This window comes from Onychostoma macrolepis, chromosome 15 (assembly GCF_012432095.1).
Source record: "Onychostoma macrolepis isolate SWU-2019 chromosome 15, ASM1243209v1, whole genome shotgun sequence".
Classification (NCBI taxonomy): Eukaryota; Metazoa; Chordata; class Actinopteri; order Cypriniformes; family Cyprinidae; genus Onychostoma; species Onychostoma macrolepis.
Window position 1 is genome coordinate 20013893 of NC_081169.1, and position 26361 is coordinate 20040253.

The window sequence follows — 26361 nt, forward strand, 5'->3', positions numbered from 1 at the left end:
CAAACAAACAAAAAAATAATAATTGTAATAATAATTATCTTCTTATATATATAACTTGACATCATTTTCTTTTTTTGGGTGAACTACTACTTTAAGGCTTATGATGCCCAAGTAGGCAGCTCACTAGGTTTTAGAATAAAGTAAATGAGTGCTATGGCACACAGCAAGAACACGGCAAGAACTTGTGTCTTCTGTATTTGTGTGTGTTCGGAAAAGAGAGCTAGAACGCGGGAGCACACAAGTGTGTGTGTGGTGGCGTGCCCACGTGTGCATGTCAAAGAGACAGAGAACCACTCAGCTTGCTCAAATCTGCAGTGTTCAAACATCATAATTAAATATTATCATTTTAGTGAACAATGAAGGACATCCACTCAAACGCTTCGTCAAAGTCATTATTATAATATAAATATAATTATAGAGCAGCTCTCTAATTAAAACACACATCTTTGGCTGCAGTGGTCCGTTCATGATTGAAAGCCAATAGACAATAAGTGGGTGACACTGGCAGATGGTTGGGTTCACATAGAAGGATGGATGGTAATTAGCCCTGTCTCTTACGGGTTCCCTCCTATTCTTCAGCACAGACACCCTCCAAACCCTCATATTAGTGGCCTTAATAACCTTTCATGTGCCGCTAATGCCTAATCAAAAAGAAGTCTTTAGGACAAGATTAGCTGTAGCATTGAACAATGGGAATGAGCGCTTAACATCCAGATAAATGAAAATACAGCCTATATAGCAGCAAGTGTTAAATATTTCAGCAAACAATACATTTTCTAGCGCCTGTCGATTCTATTTGAAATGAAACAGTTGCTTCCAGTTAAGAGCGTCACCGTCGCCTTTGACAATGTGTTTTCACAGCATTTCTGAAAGAACATGCAGAAACCCTGGATATGCTGCATGTATGAGACAACCTGACAATCACGATGCAAAGACAGATGCATATGTGTGAAAATGTGGAGCTTTACATCACTTATAAACAGTGTTGCGAGTAACATACTGTAGTACAATTAATGCATATCTTGTAATAAGACTTTTTAGAAAATACACAACAGTTCAAATGTCTTCTGCTATTTGACCAGAAAAAAGGTAAAAGGTAATTTGAAAACTATTTTATGATTCTTTATAAAAACTAAGTTCAAAACAACAGCATTTATAAAGATCAGTTAATGCATTCTTGCTAAATAAAAGTAATACTTTCTTACAAAAAAATATAATTAATAAAAAAATAAAATGGTAATTTTACTGTAATCGCAATGTATAGGTCCTTTTCTGTACAATTAAAGTGAAATAACTGAACAAATATAGCAGCCTGATAAAAATGCTAATTTTAGAAGAATATTTCATATATATCTTTTATTTATTTATTTATTTATTTTTTATTACTTTTTTTTGTAAGAAAGTATTACTTTTATTTAGCAAGAATGCATTAACTGATCTTTATAAATGCTGTTGTTTTGAACTTTCTTTCGACAGGAGGGCGAGTCAGAATTGTTTAAATTTTAGTTGAACTATCCTCTTAGTTAATTCCGCAACATCAAACAGAGTCTTTTGGTCTCATCTGAGAGGGTGCATTTCACTTCCTGTAAATATTAGTTTTAGTCCCACTTATCAGCCTCTTCAGAACAAAACTGGCTCTTGACACGAGTAAAACATCTCTCAGACAATGGTAAACATAGACCCCGCTGCGTCCCGTCAATACTGCCCTTAATGTGGTGCTGCTGAACTCTTTTTTTTTTTTTCTCTCTCTGAGTGGGTACCTCTCCACCCCACATTCATTCGGCTGATGTCAATATTATATGCGGATGCCTGTGTGCTAGAGATCTAGAAAGTTCTGGCAACAAATTACCTACTCAGAAACCGCAAATTAAGAAGGTTAATTCACATATCTCTCCAGCGCTTTGTTCCTGAAGAGGGTCGGCGGGGCGAGGGAGGGGGAGCTTGAGGTGGAGGGGTGAGTGTTATCCCCCAGGAACAGCTTGGCAGAATCAAATCAATTTCATGGCCTCTCTATTACCGAGGACATAACGCCAATATTTAGCTTTCCACTTTTACCCATTTTTCCAGCCTGTTTGCTCTGTCAGTGGCCGTGCTCGACTGGGCCGGACTGGCCTGGAGGAGGAACAAGGACACATCTGTTCCACCCCGGAGCCCTGGAGGAGATGCCGTCCTCACTCGTCCCCCCCTCTCTCTCCCACGCTATTTCCTCCTGCTGTCCCCTCACTTCTCTGCCTCCTGAAGTCTTCTCTGTACATTTTATGAATGCGCAATTTTTATTTTACGATTGCTAATGCCTGTTTGTTCTTGCCAGCAGTCCTCTGGAGACGCTCCAGTTTGGACCGCGCATCGTTTGTTTTCTTTGCTGAATCTGTGAGTCATAGACATTAAATAATTAGACACGGTCGATCATGATTTTAAGTCATAATGGCCATTAAATGAGATTAGTGGGGCTGCTAACATTAAAACAGAAATGGCAATACATCTGATGAATTTGATATTGAATGTATCAGAACATCATTTAAACCCCTGATGAAAATGGATCAAAGAACAGGAACCGTGCCCTTGCTTTTCAACCGCACTCAAAAAGCGCTATTAGTTGATGTAGCCATTATAAAAGACATTCAAGAGAGAAATGAATTAGAAATGAGTGTGCTAAAATGAGCATCTTATGAAAAAAAGGTGGATAGAAGAAAAGAGCAATCTCGCAGACCATCTTTTCATCCGGCAAACGAGAGGTGAGTTATGCTTCTCTAGTAGAAGCCCTTGACTTGTATTACTTTCAAAAGGGCCTTTCTGCAGAGCTATCAAAGACTGCCGGGAGCTTGGGCAATGAGGCTTCCAAATGCACAAGCCCGAGTGGCGTTCGCCAGCAGAGAACTCCTCCGTATTACGCTCTCCTGCTCACATCTACGGCTAATGAGGGTGCTGTCGGTGAAAGAGACGTGAGATGTGCCACAGCTCTGGAGTCTGTGGCTTTGGGAATTACAGGTGTGAGAATCGTGGGTCAATGCTGGCTGCAGGGGTTCGGCCGCTTGTGGTGGAGAGGTGTGAATTTAGCTGTGATTATTTCGGATTATTGGTGGAAGCCACCGTTTACCACATTCATCCTGCAACTGCTTAGAAACAGAGACCACCAGCTAGAAAACCCCAAAATCCACTGTGAGCATAATATAATATGGCATTGATAACATGGCATTAAAAAAGGCATCTTGTACAGAGGAAAGTAAGTTTATAAAAAAAACATGTAGAATGGTGATTATTTTTCTATGCACTCTGGTGGTTGTGAGAATGCACTATGGTTCACTCATGAACAGAGGTTAAATACACAAGCAATGTTTTCATTGATCTGAGAAGCACATTAAAAGGAAAAGCACTGGAATATATGAACGGCCACAGGGAGCATCACATACAAGGTGTGAAGCTGTGTCTGACTAATAGTGCATCTTATAGAGCAATTTCTGAAGGCAGAAGGCATGACCAGATTTCTCTAGTACATCAATCATCTCAGGCCTGTATAAAATAGGCCAGGAGGGCTTTCTGAATAGCATCACAAAACAGCAGTACGGCTGGGTACTATACATCACAAAAGATGTCAAATCATGTGAAATCGGCAAAGGATACATAACAAAAGCTAAGTGCGTATCTACCTTACAAGCTAGGCTAGTTATTCAAATTTTGCATACAAGAAGTCATCTTACCTGGTTTACATATTATGCTTAATCTACACAAAGCACAGCGCTCTGAGCAGGAAAACGGGCGATGGAGGGGTTGGAGGAAGACGAATGTAACTGTACCCAAGGGAAGAAGCTGCGCCAGGGGAGGCAGTTCAGAGAAGACGCCACTATACACGAAGCAATAAAACCTACAACCACTCAAAAGAAAGACATTTTTCAAAGCGGTAATGAGCAGCAAAGAAAAATACATATCAGTTCCGGTGCACAGAACAAATAGAGTAAAGGAACAGGCTGACACTGCTGCATAAATATTACTGGTAAGGCTTTAGCTAAGAAAACGCAAGTTGCCGCTTAAGAATACATCAGGGAACGTATAGGGCAAAGTCACCGCTCGGAATGTCATATTGATGTATGTCCAGTGAGGAAACCAGCCCATTAGTTAAATACAGAAATGTGTAATGCCATGTGCTCGGCAAACAGGATCTTAATTCAGGATCTAAAGTTCAACTCCAGATGAGAAAGGAAGATCAAAAGGGTGAACGACGCACGAGCAGTGAACTTTGTCACTCCGCTGAAGATCACGACATCTGGGATTTGAAAGATCCGGATCTGGTCGGCCTGCTAATGTCAGAACCTGCCGAGACATCAGCGAGACCTCATATGGCTAGAGCAAACCGGTCTGCCTCCCCCGCGGCTTCCCGGCCCCCTGGATTCAGGTCCAATCACTGCCATCAGCATGAGCACATATAATGAGACTGCAGCCCAGGGACAGCTCTCCTCTACTGGCTGCCTGACGCCCTACTTTGCAGTCTGCCGCCTCCTTGATGAGGGCAATTACTGGCCAGACAAATACTATATCTCTGGTAGAGGGGCACAGGGATTAATCCAGCAGGGGCAGGCAAAGTCACCCTCTCATCAGGCCAGATTCTTTAAGAAGCTCATCTGAGGGCACTGGATGTCTCATTGATGAGTGTGAAAGAGGGGGCTGATCTGTGGTTGTATGACAGGCAGAAATGGCAGGGGGCTGATGCTAATCTAATTGTGTAGTAATGTACATCTAACCATATACATTTTTAAGGTTGTGCTGCAGATTTTTGAATTCACTAGCGCTCGTAAGGCAGCATAAGAGCAGTGCTAAAGTGCAGAAATGATCTGGCCAGAGGAATGAGACAGCTAGAAGTGGCCCCAGCTGACATGTCAGAAAGTGGCTATTAGCTGAAGCAGGCATGCCAAGAACTGCATCATTGCTGACAATTAGATTTTGAATTATTCTTCCATTCTTCAGATATTTTCAAAATGTAATCTAAATGTTTTATAAAGTTTATAAAAATGATCTAGAAAGCAAAGTTTGACTGGCGTTTCCTGCAAATAACTTGCATATTCAGTAAGGGTGGGAGAAAAAAAAAAATCGATTCACCTAACTATTGCGATTCTGTTTAAAACGGAAACGGTTCCGGTTCATTTTTCCTAAAAGTAGGTGGGGAGAAGTTAGCGCTTTGTAATTCCAACAAAGGCTAAATGTATCGGTGTGTTCGACTTGAAGCAGCACCGCGCAGACGATCAGCGCATTACATCAAAGTACCGCAAGAGCGGTTCGAAAGCATGCGGAGCCGTCTGTGCTCTGTAGCTCTCACGGTGCTTTGATGTCATACAACGATCGTTCTGCGTGCGCAGTGCCGCTGCGTTAGATGACATCATATACGTTTCAAGCCGGCACGAGAAAGAAAGCAAAACCATGACGGAGGCAGGTAAACATGACTAAAACGGTATGCAAAGTAACATAGCACTTTATTTTATTTCAGAAAGTATTTTTTCTGCTCATTTTGTTGAACATTTGACTATTATATTCATGTGCAAGTTCAGGGTTTTGGTACTTTAAAGTTTCATGGTTTGAGGTATTTTAAATATACACTGTGTATGAGTATGCTCCTGAAATAAAAGTTCAGAAAGATGTGATGCATTGTTTTTGCTAATATGACTCATCATATACAGTCTCTTTTAAGGCTATAATCAACTATTTTCCATTGTCTAGTCTTTAATAACCAAACAAAAGTCACAATAAATTATAATATCGAATCGCAATAGTGACTGCTAAGATGTGTTTTTTTTTTATTGTGACAATCTGTATATTAAGTGTATCATTCAACTTTTTCCCAAGTATCGTGTTTGTATCAAATCGGGAGGTAGGTGTATCGTCCCAACCCTAATACTCAGAGTGAACATTCTGCATGACTAATAATAAATATATAATTATATTTATTTATTTATTATGAAAAATATAAAATAAAAAACTAACAAAACATAACAAAAAACATTAAAATAAATAAAATGTACAAAATAACAGCAAAATAAAATAAACGAAAATAAAAATCACAGTATATAACAACATAAAATAAGTATATAAAATAATGTATTGATAAATAAAATAATAAAAATTAAATTACATGAAATATCCAAAATAACAACACACAATACTATGTAATGAAAAACAAAACAATTCAACAATAAATAAAATAAACAATAGAATGCAAAATAAATTAAAACAAAATAAAAACTTGCTGTGTAAAGCAGGATTGTAGACACCCAAGAAATAGAAACTAAGCAAATGACAAAATGTAGCTTTTTCTGCATCTGTAGCTTGATCATCTTTTGCTTTATAATCTCTTAATTAACCATGTCAAACAAACAAAGAGTAGTGAAATTGCCTGTCCACAGTGAAATCTGACCGGTTCCCTCTTCACTTAACTGTATATTAAACATCAAATACGCTGTGATTGCACTGTCATGTGACATTTTGCAGCGCTTCCCTAAAGGCAAAAGAAGCTGCTCCATTCAGAGCAGTGTCTGAGTTGTGGATCTGATACAAGCTGATAATTAAACCCGTACTGGTTAAAACGCCTCTGCAGTGCAGAGCGGGATATGACAGGGATTCAGCCTGACTGTGGGGAACAGCAGATGAGTCATCAGCGTGATTACCGCAGGCAGGGCGCATGAGACAGGCTGTCTAATCTTTCGCTACGAGATGACCTCCAAAATGACCTCTGCCACCATGCACTCCGTAAACACACGCAACATCTGCCCACCGCAGCCAACGTCAGTCAAGAATTAGCCCTAAATGAAGCGGCGGGATACGTTTTTAAGAAGCGTGTGTGTGTCCGGCTCAGCGGTCCCCGTTTTGAGCATGTAACGTGGTGAATGTGTTTGCCTCGTGCCTACTGAGTTAATAAGCAGCCTTTTCAATTAGAGCTAATTTGGGTGAAGAGCTGAATGGGGTAGCGCAGCTGCAGGAGACTTCACTGTTGCCTATTCATCTGCTGTCTCTCTCTCACTTTTTCTCCTCTTTTTATGATCCTCTCCTCACAATGGGTCAAAGAGAAGAAATTGTGCCACTTTCCTTAAGTCTGTAGGTGCTGCCAAGCTCAGCGGGGCAGGGCTCATATCATACCTTCCCTCAGCAAGTGCCACTCGCGCTTTCTTTCTGTCATCTCCCAATTTCCTCTCCTTCTCTGTCTCCCTCGCCTCCCACACAAAGAGCGTCTCTGGTCAGCCAAAGCGGCATCTTTATTTGTTTGTTTGCACTTCAATATCCTGCGAGCCCGGTCGTGTTATCTGTACGACGGGGCCGGCAGAGGGCTGCGCCGTGGAGATTGGAGAGGGGCCCTGTGCCTGACAGCCTCCATGTTTGCATAACTGATTGGGCCCTAATCAAAAGTGAAGCATCAATTCCAGCTCTCCCTGTTCTTCCTCCTGAGGAGAACAGAGGGATAAATGGAGGAATGAGAGCTAAAGGATGGTGTTCTAACACGCTGTTCGTTCCGACTGGGCCGAGAGGGGCGGCGACCTTGACGTTGGAACATCCTTCAGCTTTCATCAGCACTAGCCGCGTCAAATGCAAGAAATCGCGGCGGAACGGAGATGAGGAGAGATGATTCGCCGCTTGGAAAACCAAAAGCGGTCGGCGCCCCAACATGGGGCAAGATCAAATGAAGGAAATAAACAAAACAACAACATGGTCGCACTGTAAAATTATCTTTTGTAAGACCACCTCTACTTGTGCTCTTCTGGATCAATGCAGCCTTAATCTACAGACTTACGCCAAAATGAGAAGATCTTCTCTCACAGCTTGGGGAAAGCCCGATGGATCCACAGGCTTGCTGGAGAGACGCCGAGCTTTAGATGTGTTTCTCGTGGATTTATAGCCTCTGAAACACCCTTCTCGGTCTCATAAAAATGAGAAGAACAATGTGTGTGCGTGTGTGTCCTGGCGAAGGGGGAGATAACAGTGAAGGTGGCCTGATCCTGTCAGCTGTTTCTTATCTTATCTATCAGAGGACATGTTAGTATGAAAATGACAATAGCAGCAACACTTGCTCAGAAACTCTGCCATAGCACCATTGGTTGTTTTAGCCTGTATGTCTTTGGGGCAAAGAAAACACTAAATCCATCCATGATCAAAGCTGTTCCCCGAGGAGGACTAGAAAGGTACACACACTGTATATTGATCATACGCACATACTGTAGCATTACACGGCTTTGTGCCATTGATAAGCAATTTATAGTTCTTGTTTTCATTAAAAATCTACACAGTAACTTGCATACATGCACGGACTCAGAGAAAAAACGCGCGTGCCATCCCCTGCGACCTGTTACAAATCCAGTCACCTGTGCGGATTACAAGAAGTGCCTTGAAAAAAAATTACCTTCTCTCTTTTCAACAGTCAATTTTTAACCTTCGCTGCAGCCGAGCTTATAGTAAATCCCAGGTGCTACGAGCAGTCTGGAAAAAAAGCTTTTTCACCCTATATGTTCAACACCAAGGTCATTGACAACATGTGAAATGGAAGAGCGAGGGGACCCTTTTGGAGTGGCACTGGGCAGATCATTTTACAAGAAAAGCCAGGGGATTAAATGAGCGGAGAAAAAAAGGCCCTTTTTGCACTAGAACTGCAGTTTAAGTCGAGCGGTTTGCAGCCTATTTTGCAGTGAGTCATATGCCAGCAAGACCTTCAGCTCTATATCCAGGGTCAATATCACTAAAAATATGCATTCGATACACTCGATTGCTTTTCAGCTAGCGTTATGAGGCTTTTGGCATAGGCGGACCTACATGTGTTTATTCGTCTGATTATTTTTAACTTCAGGTGGGAGTTTAGCGTTTAGATATAGGCCTACACATATATATCTGAGGTGACTTGCTACGTAGTTAGGCTCAGAACTGTTGCAAACATGGCGCTGGGCTAAGACTTCTCGCTGAAGAGAGTGAGCCCACAATGATGTTTTAATCCCCCTAACCGGGCTTAGTCACAGCAGCTCTTCCTCATGCGCCTGCCAATTTACACTTCCTCATTATCTATTACTCTCGTTCCCTCACCCCCACCCCGCTTCGTTTATTTATCTAAGTTGCCACTGGAATATTCCGTCTGCTCTCGACGGTTAGTTTGGGACGCCTGTACAGATTGTTTGAGGTTTATTTGTGCGCTGGCATCAAAGGGGAAGATGGCTAAGTGTTCTCGATGCGACAAACAGCCACCTTTACGCTTAACAGCCATGTCAACAGAAGAATTTCATCGCCAGCGAGGGCCTCTGAGCGACTGACAAACATGAAAAATTTATGCACATAAATAAGGTTGCAACCCCTCTTGAAGATACTCTGATTGCAAGGAGATGAGGGAGGCTACTTACACATCTACATACATACAGCTGAGGATCAATTGCATGAACACAATGGCATTTTGAAGTTGTCAAGAGCTGTTTATGAAGAACATATTCATATGAAGTTCCTATAATTCTATAATTATTCCATGCATAATTTTTACATTAATGCAAAGCATCACAGCAGATACATCTACATGGACTAGTGCTGTGCTTGCTGAAAAAAAGACAATAAAACAGCATGGATTTGCCCACCTACTAAACCAGGTCTGCCTGAATGTAAATATACACATATTACTTTTAGGCAGACCTGATGTAGTGGGTGGACAAATTTGTATAGAGCTTAGGTTCTACAGTGCACGTATTCTTTTTTTTTTTTTTTGTGCTTTATGTTTTTAAACTTTTTTTTTTTAATTTGATCTGGCTTAGACCAGCTTAAACTTGCTAACCAGACTGGCTTAGACCATTGTTTTTTTTCAGTAGAGATGCAAAAACAAACACAGGTGTATCAGAAATACATACGGTGCAATTAAAGTAGTAGCAGATAATCCAGTGAGCAGAACATCATACTAAAATATACTATGCACGTTTTGATTCTGTTCAGACCATCAGGTTATCAAAGCTCAGTTCTGAGAACTGAGCCGTGAAATAATAGAGCTGCTTTGCTGCATCACATTTATCCCAGACAAAAAAGACCTGTCTTTGTCGGGATGGCCTAAAACCCTGCTGAGTCAAGATTTTGGCGATCTGCTGAATTGTATTATATAGTTGAACGTATGAATTATATCTGTGAAAGGAGAGAAAACGAGATGCCCACGGGCTCGTTTGTAGCTCGCACGGGTTTTAAAAGCATCTTGTGTGGCGGTGTTATCTGTAAAGCTACAAGCATGTGGATGTGGGGCTTCAGCAGGGGGCCGAACAAGGCAATATGTGTGTGTCTTTGTACATCAAGATGTATAATGTTTGAGTATGTCAATGTGTATTTAAGTATAAAGCAACACGGCAAAGTTTTCAGCATGGGGCTGTAACAAGAGGCAGGGATGGGTGCGTGTTGGTGTTTGTGAGTTTGCCGGTCAGCAGGGAGGCCATTACCAGACAGCAGCAGGAGAGAGAAGAACCATACAGAGCTTAACAAGATGGAACTTACCAGGGAATTGGTAGCTGTAGCTTGGGGCGAAACCAGTGTATCCTCGGCCATACGTTGCTACAATGTTTGGATAACCTGAGGGGAGAGAAGAAAATCCAGGGATGTGATAAACCGCTCAGACCGCCCAGAGCTTCCCTATCATGCCAATAAATCAGCATGCCATTTAAAATACACATACGAGCTAGACGCAAGTGGAAGCGGCTCCTCTTTCACCACATAACCGCAGCCCTCCCCGCCAGGCTGCAATGTAACAGATTAGCTGGCTAGCGAACTTCAGTTTGCAGTGATGAACAGCATAAACATCACAAGACACAATCTCGCTTCATTCCCTGGGGCTCATCCCTCTTTTTCCCCTCGCTGAAGGAACGGACATGTCTGCGGCTGTCATCTCTCTCTCTCCCTCCCTCCTTTTTTTTCTCACCTCTCCTCTGTCATTGATCGATAACCCTTCTTTTATAGCCCGGGCTAATCGATCATGAAGGACACGACAGCGCGAGACAATGGCAGGCTGATAGTTGTGGCAGGACATCACGGATTAAAGTCCCTCCGCGCCGCGCAGCCTCGGCCTCCTGCGCGCTAATACCGACAGGATGGCACGAATATGATTGAGCGATTGCAGAAGTCATTCGAAAGTGGAGCGAAACGCGGCAAAAGCGCACTAAGGCCGCAATCTGTTTTTTCCCGCCTCTCGCCGTCTTTGCTGAGGCAGAACTTTTTAATGATGATGCTCGGGCGAGTGAGCTGGCTTCCCCTTGACTATTTTATTATCTGAAATACATCTTGTTTGGGAGCAAGCAAAAAAACACACCATCAGCAGCGTTTACAACACTGGAACGCATCCTGCTCGTGCTGTTAAGAAAAAGTGGGATGCGACCCAACGCACATGCTCGAGTTGTCTCTCTGCCAGCATTGAGCGGCGGGCCGCCGCGTGTCCCTCTTTACCAGGCTAGAGCCCAAAGACCCATTGTTCTTATTCTGTCACAATGGCTTATTACAGTGTGAGCCTAGACACTAATTATCTGGACGGCTTTCAAACAGAAGGAAAAAACGTTTTCCAACGCAAGCGAACGTATCAGCCATATTGTTGCCGCAAACGCTCGAGGGAGCGGGCCGCTATAATCACGTGAAAACAATATATATATATAGACTCTATTGTGCCATTCTCTTTTTTTGAGGACTCTACAAAAAGTGTGTTATTCACCACCAGCCCTGTTTCTTCCCTCCCAAACACACCTAAAAGATTTCGCTAATAGTTATTGGCTGTGCACAGTGCGAGCTTGCACCAAATGATCGCTAGTGGCTTATCCTTGGCTCTCGGCCACAAATGTGAGTTGGTGTTGAGAGAATAAATATACTCCACCGCAAGTTAGGCTAGACATAACTCGGATCAATTCGGTTTGACATTGCAGAGGCAGACTGGTGGGAAGTAGTCTATGTGAAGATATTGATCCTGTCAAAGTTTCTTTGGTGAGGGTCAGCGCTATAGTAGAGGCTTAAAAGAAATAACTCGCTTTTATGAAGTTTTCTGTCGTTATTGACTGGTTCTGAAAGGAGGCTTTTGTGCCGGTTGCGGTAAATGCTATGTAAACCACAGAGTCGGTTTTAAAATCAAAGACCATTCTTGAGGAAAGTTCAATTCTGAGGGAATCAGGATGAGGAGGAGGATGGGATAAAAGTATTAAATACACTACTGCCTGAAGTATACAGAAAATTGTTGCAGAACCTATTCTCCTTAAAGGGATATGACGATTTTTCAGGATATACTAGTCTCTCTATCCTTTCTGCTCCATAAAAAACTTCACCTTGTAACCTTGCCTCCAAACTACACGCTTAAATGTTCTGCAGCAAGGTGGCCATCTTTAACTTCGCTCCTTCCAAGTGCTGTATCATATGTTTGCGAAGCCTTAATATCTGGGCTCCTCCGGCTCTCTGGAGACTACAGCGGCTCTGTGTACTCTACTCTTAAGGAGGAGCAAATGCCAGACGCCCAGACTAAATATACATGACATGGGCTTTTCCTGTGACATTTAGAGAGATTACTTTAAATGTAGAGGGATGGGGCTCTGTTGACAGTAGGGGATTAACATACCGGTAGGGCCAACACCTATGGGAACAAAACGCAGAAAAGAGAAATCAGCAGTGCTTTAAGGCCAACAACTTTTCAGTTTTCTCAATTCACCCGAGTCTGCTTGAAAATGTGTTGTGGGATATATATATATATATATATTTTACTTGATCACAAATATTAGGAAATTAATTATAATAACAATAGGATATATCATTAATAATAATAATAATAATATTAGGAAATATTATTACAATTTAAAATTACTTTTCTATTTTAAAATGAGCTTTATTCCTGTGATAGCAAAGCTGAATTTTCTGCAGCCATTACTCTAGTCTTCAGATTTATTTGAAATAGAAACATTATAAATGCCTATACTGTCACTTTTGATAAAATAAATGCATCCTTGCTGGAAAAAAAGAATTATTTTCTTTCTGGCCCTAAATATTTTTGAATTTATTATTTTAATATATTATTTGCTGAACTCAGGTTTGTTCTAAGCAAATAAACAACTATGAGAATAGTCTTAAAGTATACAGCCACACTCTCAACTTGAACCAAGAATAATGTCCTGCTGTTCACCAGTGAAGAGCCTTCACACAAAAGCTCACAATAAGGCTGTATTTGTCAGAATACATGGCTAACAAAAGTTGAACGAAAACATGTTTTTGCCACTTCTGGCTCAGCTAAACACAGAAAAACAATCACGTAGGGTACCAATTTTTCGCAGAGACATTCCTCCACCTCCTCGTCAAAACTATTCAGCTTAATTGTCAGACCTAAATGGCTCTCCTCCGCATTTAATGACCGGGCTAAGCCTCAACGTCGAGCAGTGGGCTCAACAAAGAGCCACACCATGAGACCAGCTCCAAAAGCACCACCGCCGTAGCTTTGACGTCCTATAACAAGTGGCAAGACTGCATGTTGCAGTAACAGCCCCTCGGCGGGAGACGAGACTGAGCCAGACGACGCTAAACGCAAGGGGGAGAAAGAGAGGTACCTGAGCCTGAGGAGAAGACTCATTAAGCCACGCCGTCACCACAGCAGACACCTTCCGTCTCCCGGCAACGCTGTAAATAAAGACTGTCACTTAATCTGGCCTAGTGGCGACGGCCTCGCCCTCTTATTTGCGTTATTAATATGCATGCTAATGTGCCCATTTTATGGCTCAACAGTTTCGATTCACTGTAAAATCAATTATCCATCTGGTAAAGCTGCACTTTGCGCTGGCTGAGATGTGTATTAATTTTAGCAAACATACATGAGGCCCAGCACAATAAAGATAAATAGCTCGATTAGGTGTGGTAAACACCGTTGCTCAGAGCGGGGCACTAATGAGATTTCGGCACATAAGGAATTGCGGTTCCTTAAATAATGAGCCTTGTTGATTTTTGTATGCAAATTACCAAAAGGAATGTTTCGCTGTCCTGCTTTCCAATTTCATTTAGATAAGACGGTGTTGCGATCGAGTGAGCGCGACCCCCTTTAACCAGCTCTCTGCTCCCACTGTCTTCGTCTTCCTCCCTTTCTGTTTGTTCAACACTGATCTGCTTTAAACCCTAATAAGCTCATGACACCCACTTGCGGCGTAATTTCATCAACCTCGACTTGCGTCGACTTGAGCTGACATCGCGCTGTTGGCACTGTGAAGCTGAATGATATCATAGACTCCTAAAATGCTAGCGCCGGTCGTTGGCGTGAGGTCTCGATGTGTGCTCGTATACGCCAAATAACTGACGAACGGACGAATTCGTCCTCCTTTGAGGTCAGTTTGTTGAAATCATAGGTTCATAACTCAACATTACTTACATTTTCCTCTTCATTTAGCACTATAATGTGGAGCCCTGCTCTGGTGAGGGTCGGTTAGGGATTTGGTGGGGCTGGAAGCAGAGCTGGCTGAATATCAATAGCATATTTCATGCGAGCCCGGCGAGGATGCTTCATCAAGTCAAATTACGGGCAGGACGACCTCTCCTGCAGCTTCACCCATTAGCTGCCATTCGCATTCTGCACCAGGCATCAAACGATTTATTTGCTTCAGTTACTTTCAGCAGACGATCAATCTCACAGTAATTATCTCTTGTCACTGGAGCTGGTTGGGGGTTGAAGTTTCGGAGGGGGGAGATGAGAGGCGGGTATTCTTGTCTGATTCTACGTTTCCTGTCCTCTTGACACACGTCAAATCTACAGAAAAACGTCAAGACAAGCTCTTGCCGGTGTCGGGATGACGGCTCTGGTGTTTGACGGGTTCCAGCACTCGTCTCTGTGATAGCACGCATGTGTCGTATCCGTGAAGACTCTGAAGCGGGGCTCCCAGCAGAAATGGAGAGGAGTTTCAACTGGCATGGCAGTCGTAGAGCCGCTAGCAGAGCGTGGCGACGTTAACGCGAGCACAGTGCCAGCATCGGAGCGCCGGTCCCAGTGCTCTCTCCAAGGAGCTCTTTCAATGGGCTGTTGCCTCTCCCTGTCTGCCTGTTCCAACATTATGATTTGGCATTTTGTTCTCTGAGTTTACAGTGATGCACTTGTTCCACACCATCAAGCCCAGCATCTATGCTTAAAGTGTGAACACGCATATTTACGAGTATCATTCTGAAACGACCATTTGTCTCTGAGGTCAGCATGAGACAACATTTGCTCTAAAATCACATTCAGTGAGTAACTGGATCTAGATCCAGTGAGCACAGAATTTCCTAATAATTCACTAATAATTTTGCACTAATAAAAGTGTTTTCAGTAATAAATATAAATTTTATTTAAAATAGTGTATAATAATATGGATTCAACTCAAGACATATGCAAAATATTGTTCTTAGAAAGGTGGATTTTATTTATAAAACATTATTGAAATAATACTAGTAATATTTGTTAATGTTAATATTTACATTTTTTAAATAAATATATTTTTAAATTTAATTTATTTCATTATAATGTATACTATATAACATATAGAAAAACGCAGTGAATAAATAAAAGTTTTCTAAATTTTCTTTACACAAAAAATACACAACGGACATGTGGTTAGCGAACAAGACCCAATCATTAGGTATTTTTAAAATCAACATGAAATCAAATTTTACCCCATTTACTTTCATAATAGACGTTCCTGGTCATATTTTCAATGTTCCCAAAGAATAAAATTTTGTCTTTGAAATCTTTTATGCATATGCCAGAACTTTACTTTTTTTTACCCTCTAATTTTCAACCCTTCTTCTACAATCACCGGTCATATAGAGATCACAGTGAGCTACCTGTGCTGGTCTATATGTAATACCCGCTTTTCACAATCCAATCAAATCCCGTTGGCTAAAATAAAGACCCGGTCTATTTTTTTAAGCTGCATTACGGAAGTAAAATGGGCTGAATGCAGTTTCATGCTGATTTGAAATAAGCACCCCAGTCAATGATCAGATTACAGCAGTGATTGACAGTGTTAACGTTTGAATAATTGCAAGCAGGAAATTGAGATGACTCTTACTCAGCATGCCCATTCCCAGCATAAAGGCGTCCATGGTGTAGGGCAGACCCCTGGCTCTCCCCCTCGTCCCTGGAGGAAACATCACTTCCTTCGGCTGGGCCTTCTTACATTCTACCTGTGGATGGAGCACAAAAGATGTTGTTTCAGTACTAATAAGACCACTTATTGCATCAAGGTACTATCCGACTATTACAAATGTCCTGCTCACAGGGCATAAGAACAGTGTTGTTCATATCTGGCTTGTGTCACCTTGCAGACAAACTATCAGAGCTCTCATAAGGATAATATATCACTTGTTAGAAAAATAAAAGGGACTAAAACAAACACTCTGTTCAGTCTGTGAAATCACAGTGTTTGTGCATCTCAGTTGGTAATGTACTGCCTTAATGTCTCTGTAGTTTTTTTGAGAGCGCGCTTTTGATGTTTGCATGTTTGCAAAGGCATGCCGTGCACTGTCTTCGGGCAAAAAAAAAGAAGAAAGAAAGAATAAGTTGTTTAAAAAAAAAATTGTTGTTTTTATTTTATTTTTTTTGTTTCCTCATCATTCCCCTACTGTCTTGCCACTCCAATCTGGTCCTCATCATCGAACCATTTCTACCCAGGGCACTTCCCCCTGATCACCCCCCCAACCAGCTCCCTGCTGCCTTCTACTGACAATTTTCCTGCTGTGCTGACTGACATTTCGCCTGGCTCCACAATGCACAGTTAAAAGTCTGTTCATGACAGAACACACAGAGTGGGCGTCAAGAGTGACAGACCAACTGCAAACACCGGCATCAAAATAAAGTACAGCTCCAGAATGAAGGATCCGTGGGTTTGCGGTAGTGACACGGTAAGAAATATCAACCCTAAGATTGTGCACGGCGTCGTGCGCACAACGTGTCAACAAAGCCTCAACCACCTGAGAGATGTAGCCGCTCTTTATTTAAGCCCAAAGAAAGCACAGATGACCGGGAGGGTATGTAGTGTCTGACAGACTGATTACTGGTACATGTATACACTCCATCGTGCACACGGCGCCTAGGGTAGGTATAGTTGTAAATGCACATGAATGGCTTGTTGGGATTGACTATGAGCACTATGAAGAGCTCTTGTAGGGCATAGTAGACAATCTGTCCTCACCACGTCAACCTCTATTTGTCCATTTATATTATAGACGCTTGCCTGCTCTTCTCTGGAGCTTCAGTTCGACTGGCTAACGGCAAATGCACACTACAAGACAGAAGTTCAGCACCCTTTCATGTTTTAATTTGTGATTTAAAATACGTGTATGAATGTTAAATGAATAGAATGATATAAAACATGGGCTTTCAAACTGGTAGCTGGGAACCCTCAAGGAGCGCTGTATGTATATTCATTTTATTATAATTTGCTATTTACACTAAGTGAAGATGGCAATAGATTGTATTTACACTGTGTTAAAATAGCAGGATTTTCTGCTATTCATACTACTTATTGCAAATAGTAATAATGTATTGAGTGTAAATTATAATTTTATTTCAAATTATTAAATGCATGCCACCTTATTGGGACAATATACAGTGGGGCAAAAAAGTATTTAGTCAGCCACCAATTGTGCAAGTTCTCCCACTTAAAAAGATGAGAGAGGCCTGTAATTTGGTGCAGGTCTACAATTTTGTTTCTGGTGTCCTTTGACAGCTCTTTGGTCTTGGCCATGGTGGAGTTTGGAGTTGGACTGTTTGAGGTTGTGGACAGGTGTCTTTTATACTGATAACGAGTTCAAACAGATGCCATTAATACAGGTAACGAGTGGAGGACAGAGGAGCCTCTTAAAGAAGAAGTTACAGGTCTGTGAGAGCCAGAAATCTTGCTTGTTTGTAGGTGACCAAATACTTATTTTACCGAGGAATTTACCAATTAATTCTTTAAAAATCCTACAATGTGATTTTCTGGATTTTTTTTCTCATTTTGTCTCTCATAGTTGAGGTATACCTATGATGAAAATTACAGGCCTCTCTCATCTTTTTAAGTGGGAGAACTTGCACAATTGGTGGCTGACTAAATACTTTTTTGCCCCACTGTAAGCCCTCTCTACACTTACCCTAACCATAGCCGATACTTTATTTTAAACTTTTTGATTATTTCCTTCATTTTTATTGAAAATAAATGCCTTTCCAATGTGATATGAGACTTGAAAAGGGAGAAAAAAAAAGTTTGACAAAAGGTGGATTTGAACTCTGGTCAATTACGTCAAAAATGACTACAGCCCATGCTTTAACATCTACGCCACTTGAGCTGTTGTTAGATGATCGTCTTTTGTAGTGTTGACTAGCCCAATCACACGTAGGTGGGTGGAGCTAGTGTAAATAGCCTCTGCCAACAAGGCACATAATAGCTGGGGGTCCTTGACATCAAAAGGTTTGACAACTCCTGATCTAAATAAATCAAGTTTTGGATTAGTTAGAGAAGTGGGATTAGTTATGCAAATGGAAAAACAACAACAAATAAACAAAAATAAATAAATAAATAAATAAAAATAAATAAAACAAAATTGATCTAAATAATAAAGTTTAGGATTAGTTAGAGAATAGCGTATATTATACAAACGAAAAACAAACACGCAAAATAAAAATAAAACAATTGATCTAAATAAAGTTTGGGATTAGTTAGAGAATAGCGTGCATTATACAAATGAAAAATCAACAAACAAAAAACCCCACATAAAAAAAAAAAAAAAAGAAATAAAACTAAATATAACTCATTGAATGTGTGCAAGGCAACAAGATTTAGTCTTGCAGGTGCATTTTGCCTAAATTTGTCTATTTATTTTCCACTATCTCAGCTGTTCTAACACATCAGCTCTGTACAGATCTTTCAGACACATATGTGATATGCATAATCTTACGGTCCATTTTAATTGCCAAAGCCCAAAATAAAAATTAATACCTTCAAAAAACTGGCAGAGCTCTTCTAAATTAATTAATCCACCCAGCATGTAACACATCAAGCTAGGTGACTGTATGACAGTATGTTGACCTTGATGTTAACAGCAAGAGAAAATATCCTCGAATTTCATCACCTAAAGATAAAGGAAATCCAGATATCTGTTAAAGATAATGCCTCCATTCTCTCAAATGACCTTATGTGTCAACAAATGCACTAAAAGAAAGCTCTATTTTCACGCTTTGAGCGGGCTAACAAACTTCAGACATCGCAACGTAAACACTGCGCTCTCTTTTCCAAAAATGAGCACATAAACCAACAAGCACTCGCAATCAGTATTCAGGTCCTCAGGACTTCTCCAAATACAACATGCCTTCATTAGGCACTGGCACTAAAGAGAGAGCGTGTGTGTGTGAGTGTGATGCGTGTAATTATGTCAGTGTGTGGTTTCAGTGATGAGGCCTGCAATCTCTGTGTGTTGCTAATAGGCGAGGAAAGCCTGGCTTCCGATCTGACTGTCATCAATGGGCATTTAAGAGCCATGACTACGGCTTCACATTATTACTTAACTAATTACCCTCGTCAGTTGAGGTAGGCCAATGATGAGCTCCCTTCCCTAGCTAATGAAACTACGAAGGCCCGTGGCTAATGACCTGAGAGCACAGGGCAGCGCCGTTATAATGCATGCACAGGGGGAGAAAGACGAGGAGAAGACGAGAGGAGGAAAGGACAGGAGGGAGAACTGTTGATGGCTGGATGTCTGCACTTTTGGACCAAATCGGGGCATTGACTTTGAAACAAAGACCAACTGAAAACCTAAAAATGCAATGCAGCCCTCTTTGTGTGCGATATCAAGGCATCATGAACTTCTGTGTAAAAAATTTGAAAAGTGCTATTAATGTGGGAAATTTCCCGACTTTTTTTTTTTTTTTTTAAAGTGAAATGATAAAATTATTAAAATATTAATTTAATAAAATATACAAAAATAATTACAATATTAATTTTATACAAATATACTTAAAAATATTTAGCCACAAAAATTTAAAAAGTAAATTTTTTATTTACAAATTCAATATTAAATAATACAATGCTCAAAAAAAATATTTAAGTATTCCAATTTTTTTTAAAATCTATATTAATATTTGAATGTATATGAATGTCTGATTTTTTAAGCATTATAAACCATTTTAACAACTTTAGCTTTCTAGAGTGAACTAAAGACAACTTTAGTTAAGTTTCAGGGACTATATCTTCTGATGGAAGGATGACACTGAAATTGACTTAATAAAATGCAGTTTTAATGTAAATTTGTGTTCTTGCTTTTTATAAAAACAATAAGCCACTTGAGGTCATGCTATAAAGTAAATATAATTAGGTCAGAAGTGGTTGCTTGGATGTCTATGCATGTTTTGCAAAGTCCTTAAGCCACATCTAAATTCATATTAACGTCTCTTGTAACTCACTGCTTAATTATATAATGTTTAGAATTATTTATATAATGACTTATTAATGAAGGCTAAGTGTTACCAAACGTTTTATTTGTCCATTTAGCCCTGCCACCTGTCTAATGACCGCACCGCCACACGGAGCCCAACAGAGACTTCAAGGTGTTTATGTGTGTGTGAATGCAATCAAAACCCCATAATATCTCACATCTACCGTTCACCCCAGAGAGCAGGTTAAGTGGAAGTCCAGGGTTGACAGCAGAGATGAGAACAGGGTGCGTCCACTTGCCTTGCTAATTGTCGGGAAATCATGAGCGGGAACACGGTACCGGTGGGCTGGAGCAAATGTGGCCATTAGTGTCCGTGTCCCTGGCAGAGCCGGTGTGAGCGGGCGAGAGGTGTGAGAGAGGATCGATCAGCTCCAGAGAACACACACGCGGCTTATTAGCCGGCTGGTTAGGGATAGATTAGATCCAATCTGCTAATCTGCTGCCCTGACCTTGTGACAAGAAATGTCACTCACACTAAAACTTCAGCCACCTGTTTTGACTTTGAAAAGGAGGTGATTTCACAAAAGGTACATTTCTCAAAGACTCAGCACAGGCTAATGACTGCTGGGATACCCGACATACAAGCCAATCTTTCATAAATGTAAATCAGAAGCATCATGAAAAATCCATAGGAAGTGTTCTCCAAAAAAAAAAAAAAAAAAAATTTACTAATTACAAATCTGTTTTATATATATATATATATATATATATATATACAGAAGCAGCAGTTGTGGCTGGGGTGGCAAACACTAGCCCCATCCCTGCATTAACTACGTTAAATATTTTGAATGCCGTTAAACTGGAAAAATTAATCGCCTGCATTAACGCACTAATTTTGACAGCACTACTATATAGACAGATAGATAGACAGACAGATGCATAAAAATATATCACTATACAAGTTATAATACAACTTCTTTAATAAAATAATAATAATAAAAGTTTATTTTATTTTATCCCTTTGTTGGCTGGAGCATTTATTATTTTCTTTGTTAGAGCACTGAGTAATCTAGGACTGATACTGGTGCCCTCACAAAAATAATAATTAAAAAATAAAAAATAAATAAGAATAAATAGAAAAGGCAATGTTCCTGATTGAGATAAATCCTGAAAATGAACTTCCTGCTATTTAAATGAAAATCAGCATTAGCATAATCATATTGCAATAATAGACCAGCATGTGTGGTAGACAAAGAGAATCAATAATCTGAATATGTTCACTTTGAATAATCCACTGTGAAAAGAAAGAATGAATGAAAACCTCAAGAGAAGCTGCAAAACACAAGACAGTTAAATTTTGCTCCTTAAAGCAGATTTGCTTCTCTTTCAGCGAGAGTGAGAGAAAAAAGCGTTCTCCTCTGACAGGGAGGATAAAGAAGAAATGAATCAGAAAGCTGATTCATTCACTCCAACTCTTTTTTTACTTTCAGAACTGCAGAACTGCAAAAAGCCGGGCCGCCTGCCTGCCTCACTCTTGAGAGTTTGGGATCACATAATGCCTGACATGAAAGGCACTTAACCAAACTTGATAAATAAATATGCATTCTAAACAGGCAGTCCCGCGAAACAGGGACACCTTCACGAGCCCTGCCGTGCTGAGATTGTCACAATGATGGAGTTAGAATTCCCTGCGCCTTCTGTATATCTGAGGTGGGCTGCCTGAGGAATCAGTCTTATTTCCACCCTCCGTACCACTCGAGATCGTTCATAAAGCCAGACAGAGAGGCAAATCGACTGGACCCCCCTCTTTCAGACATCCATTTTTCATCTCTGATATTGAGCTTTTCATAACTTTTCATATCCCGACAGCAAATAAAGCAGGTCAAAAGAAGAGGCTTTTCAATGCTATAAAGAACAACATTGTTTTCCTTTAAGATGCAAATTAAGATGAAACATTAATCTAATCACCTGTTAATGGACACAAACAGCCTTATATTTCCATTTGGGAAAATTTGAACTTCAAAACATGACTATTAGGGAAAATAATCTGGACTCAGAAAAGTGTCAAATTTTGCAAATTTTCACAACTGTCTGCCTCGTGTTCACGAAATTAGCAATGCATTGCAACATTTATTCCAGTAACAAAATTTTTCCTGCAGTGCTTTTCAGCACCATGACAAAAATAAATAATATTTTATGCAAGTATGTTGCAAGTATGCGGAGTACACTTGAGTTTGCAGTTCATATTGAATGCGATCAGCTCCAATATTCTAAAATTACATGGAATATTAGCAAAAACATCTTTCTCTTGAGTTGTCCTCATGGCCTGCAAGCCAAAAAAATCATCCAGCACTGCAGGTGTAGACTGATTCACAAACAAATGACTCCTATGAACCGGTTCTTTGTGTTAAGTCACATATGGATCACATATGTACCTTATGAACTCTTATGGTTCTTTTGATGAACTGTTAAGGCAAATATGCGGTACGAGGCAGTATGACGAATTAGAGCTGGGCGATATGAGCAAAAATTAATATCTCTGTATTTTTTGGCTGATTTGCAATATACGGTTTATATCTCAGTATTTTGTATTTGGTTTAAACAAAGTGAATGTAAGCATGTAGGCATATATTATATGCAAAAAAGGGTTAAAAGCACCTTACATTGAAACATTGTAACATTGTTACAACAATCTAAAAACAAAAATGCTTTTAAAGCAGAAGTTAAATTTACTAAACTAAAAATGAAAATAATAAAAAAGCACAGACTACTTCAGTAAAAAGGCTATTTTGATTACCCCGTTACACTTTACAGTTAGTGCTACCATACAAATACACTTTAAATACAGGTTTAAAATTCTACGTCACATTTATTGTCCAACTACAAGTATTTCAGCAAAATGTATATTTTAGCAGAGGTGGAAAGTAACGAATTACATTTACTCGCGTTACTGTTTTTTTGTGTACTTCTACTTTTTAAAGTAATTTTTAAAATCTGTAATTTTACTTTTACTTAAGTATATTTTGTTTGAAGTATTGTACTTTGCTACATTTTAAAACACATTAATTACGGAGTAAAAAAAAAACCTGGCACTAAAAATTACAAGAAAGATGCAGACGGACAAGACAGGCGTTAGTGGTGCAAACCCCGTTGTATTCTGCTGAAGTTGAACTCGAAGGAAATGAAGTGAACCCCTAGCCATATTTAAGCTCTATTATGCAGTGTAAGCTGTGTTTGGCTAGGGAGACCAAACTAGCTGCTTAAAAAAAACTCGACATCAACCCTTCGCAATATCGTAATTGTTGTTTTAACAATATGCGATTTGACATTATCAGTATTTTGCAAAAAACCAAACAAAGCACTCCTACAGAGTGCCGTGAAGTCAAGTAGATTAGACTCGTGCATGCGCGCAATTAGAGTGCATTCTTTCACTGCGTGATTCAGTCTGTTAAAATGCATTGAAGATATAGAGGCAGAAAATGTATATATTTATATCACTTCATATAGTAAATCAATATCACACGAAGATTGCCGTTTTTTTCCCCTCCAAAAACCAGCAAGATTACATATAGATTTTTTTTTTTTTTACAACAGTTAAATAAACAAGAAGTTAATTAAGAGACTTGCATTTTAGACACCATATTGCCTGTTTTTGCTCTATTTCGACAACAAAAATAGTTCCAAACACAGCCACCATAGCACAGTTTTGCATCTCTGAGCAATGATGGTGTTTCGTTCCTGAATGAATCAACCGTTTAAATGATTCGGTTCAATCTCAATGACTCACTTATTAACAGTGACTTGCTGGTACCTACTGGCGGTTTTAATTTCACATTCAAAGTATCTTTTGATTTTTTTTTTTTTTATATATATAATTTCAAATGAGTATTCAACATTTTATGTCTTACATATCAAAACATGATTTATGCATTTGTAACTGCAGGTTAAATGCATTCATGTCCTGCATTAAACAGTGTGTCAATACATCTAAATGCCACTTCAGATGAAGCTTCTGTGTTTCCTCTGCATTGCAAAGATGAATTTTGTTGATACTGATTTAATTTTCCTGGTAACAGCCCAAATGTCTTATTATTCTAAATAACTGATTCCTTTAATTAAAAACAACTAGTTTGAGATTTATAGGCCTATCCCAGGGGTGTCAAACTCAGTTCCTGGAGGGCCGCAACCCTGCAGAGTTATATTTTCGAACTCTTTCCACCTCTGTATTTTAGTCAGTTATTTCGCTCCTATTTCATTGCTACTGTCTGTTTGGCACGCATTCGCACAGCGGCGCTCGTTTCTAAATGAAGTCCGTGAAGTTTAGCGGAGAATCGCAAAGCAAAAGCTCATGCACTTCTGACAGCAAAATGGAAATATTTCCATGGCTTTCTAACATTTACAGATGTAGAATATACCTATGAAATTTAAGTTATGCATTAAGGAAAACAGCACATCTCAAACACATTAAACAGTGCAAGTAGCATCTCTGTCAGTGGCACATGCAGCCTTTCTGTCAGAGCCACTTTACACTGAAACTATAAACTATAGGTTATATACTACATGAGTTTTTAAAGCCCTTCATATAAAGCTTGTCACATGTTGAGAACAAATTGTATTATGCACTTTCTCCGCAGCAGTTCAATCTGTGTGCTCCCTAGATATTTTTCAGATGTGCTCGTATCAAACTACTGTATATCGATATTAACTGTATTGCTTCATACCGTATCGCTTAAAAAAAAATATATCGATATATTGTACAAACTCAATATACTGCCCAGCCCTATGACGAATCCATGACTGAACTGAATCCATCAGTGGTTAAAGAACCAACATCTGATTCACTTTCATTCACATTGAGTTGATTTCTGTGTATCTTTACATTATAATCCATTAATACATGTTGTTAAAGATGAACATTTGCACTTTTTTGTAATAAAATCTTTTTTAAACATCATTTTAAAGTTCTTGTTTTTATGTTTTCTGGCCCTGTAAGGATGGGAATGTGCGATTTTTGCAGCATACGGCACGCACAGGGGAAGCTAACTCATATTTAAATTTAATGTGGAAGCAACTGTTCTGAAGTATGTAGATATATACACATTCAAACCTCCAGCTGTCTTTAACAGGCCCAGTACAGTATGTGTGCGTGTCTGTGGCCTCACATCAAATATAGCATATTTAAATGTTATCACAGCTCTCTCAGTGAACTCCTGTTACATCACTGCGCGAGAGGTCAAGCCGTACGCGGCATCTTGTTTGTACAGTTCCCAGAGATAAAACAGAAATGAGAGGAAGGGGGAGAGAAAAAAGAAAACAACCCCCTGCTCTTTTGCCCAGAGGCACCAGAACTCTCGGCTTAACACTGAGGCATAATTCATCGCAACTTGAATTAAATTACATTGGAGACTTGGGGCTCCCGTACATTATTGATACACTTACAGCTATTCCATCTGACACAGAAATCTATATTCGCCAACAAAAAAGAAAGCCTGTCAGAGGCTATTTATGCCTCCCAAACTGAATGTCTGTTTCAACAACGTGTTACAGTGAGAACTCTGGTAAGCACATACAGATAAAGAGAAAAAAAAACAAAGACTCAGCAACCTCACATTTAAATCACGGCTTTGCTCTGGTGTAATTTAAAGAATGAAACCCAACTTTACACAAAGGCTCGTCCTGCATCTTTATCACACAATTTTACCTACATATTTACATCATAATGTGTTTACACCCCCTACCTCCCTTAAACTTCATGACATTCCCTAACAGTAATGAAATGTATTTCACAAGATCGATTAGATAGTTGAGAATTCCACTAAATGACGAAAGGAAAAAAAAATGAAGCTTCTGGATTTTTGATGATAAAACAACATCAGTTATTCATTGTTAAAGTCACTGTTTATGAACATTTTAATGAGTAAACAAAACACAGCATTTCTGTGGAATGACCCCTGTCCCTCTGCTTTCTTATTCTCTTTATCTCTATATATTTTACTCATATGCACA

At 39.8% G+C, this 26361-nt stretch overlaps 1 protein-coding gene across 16 annotated transcripts in view; it reads right to left on the bottom strand.

Annotated features, from left to right (window-relative positions):
• msi2b (musashi RNA-binding protein 2b) overlaps positions 1 to 26361 on the bottom strand; it is a 277265-nt gene that overhangs the window by 31712 nt on the left and 219192 nt on the right. For all 16 annotated transcript variants that reach the window (XM_058799283.1, XM_058799287.1, XM_058799296.1 and 13 more), the window contains 2 exons: positions 16017 to 16131; positions 10474 to 10548 (listed from right to left, as the gene is read on the bottom strand). In XM_058799283.1, coding sequence (XP_058655266.1) covers positions 10474 to 10548; positions 16017 to 16131 — 190 coding nt within the window. The remainder of the gene's footprint in view (positions 1 to 10473; positions 10549 to 16016; positions 16132 to 26361) is intronic.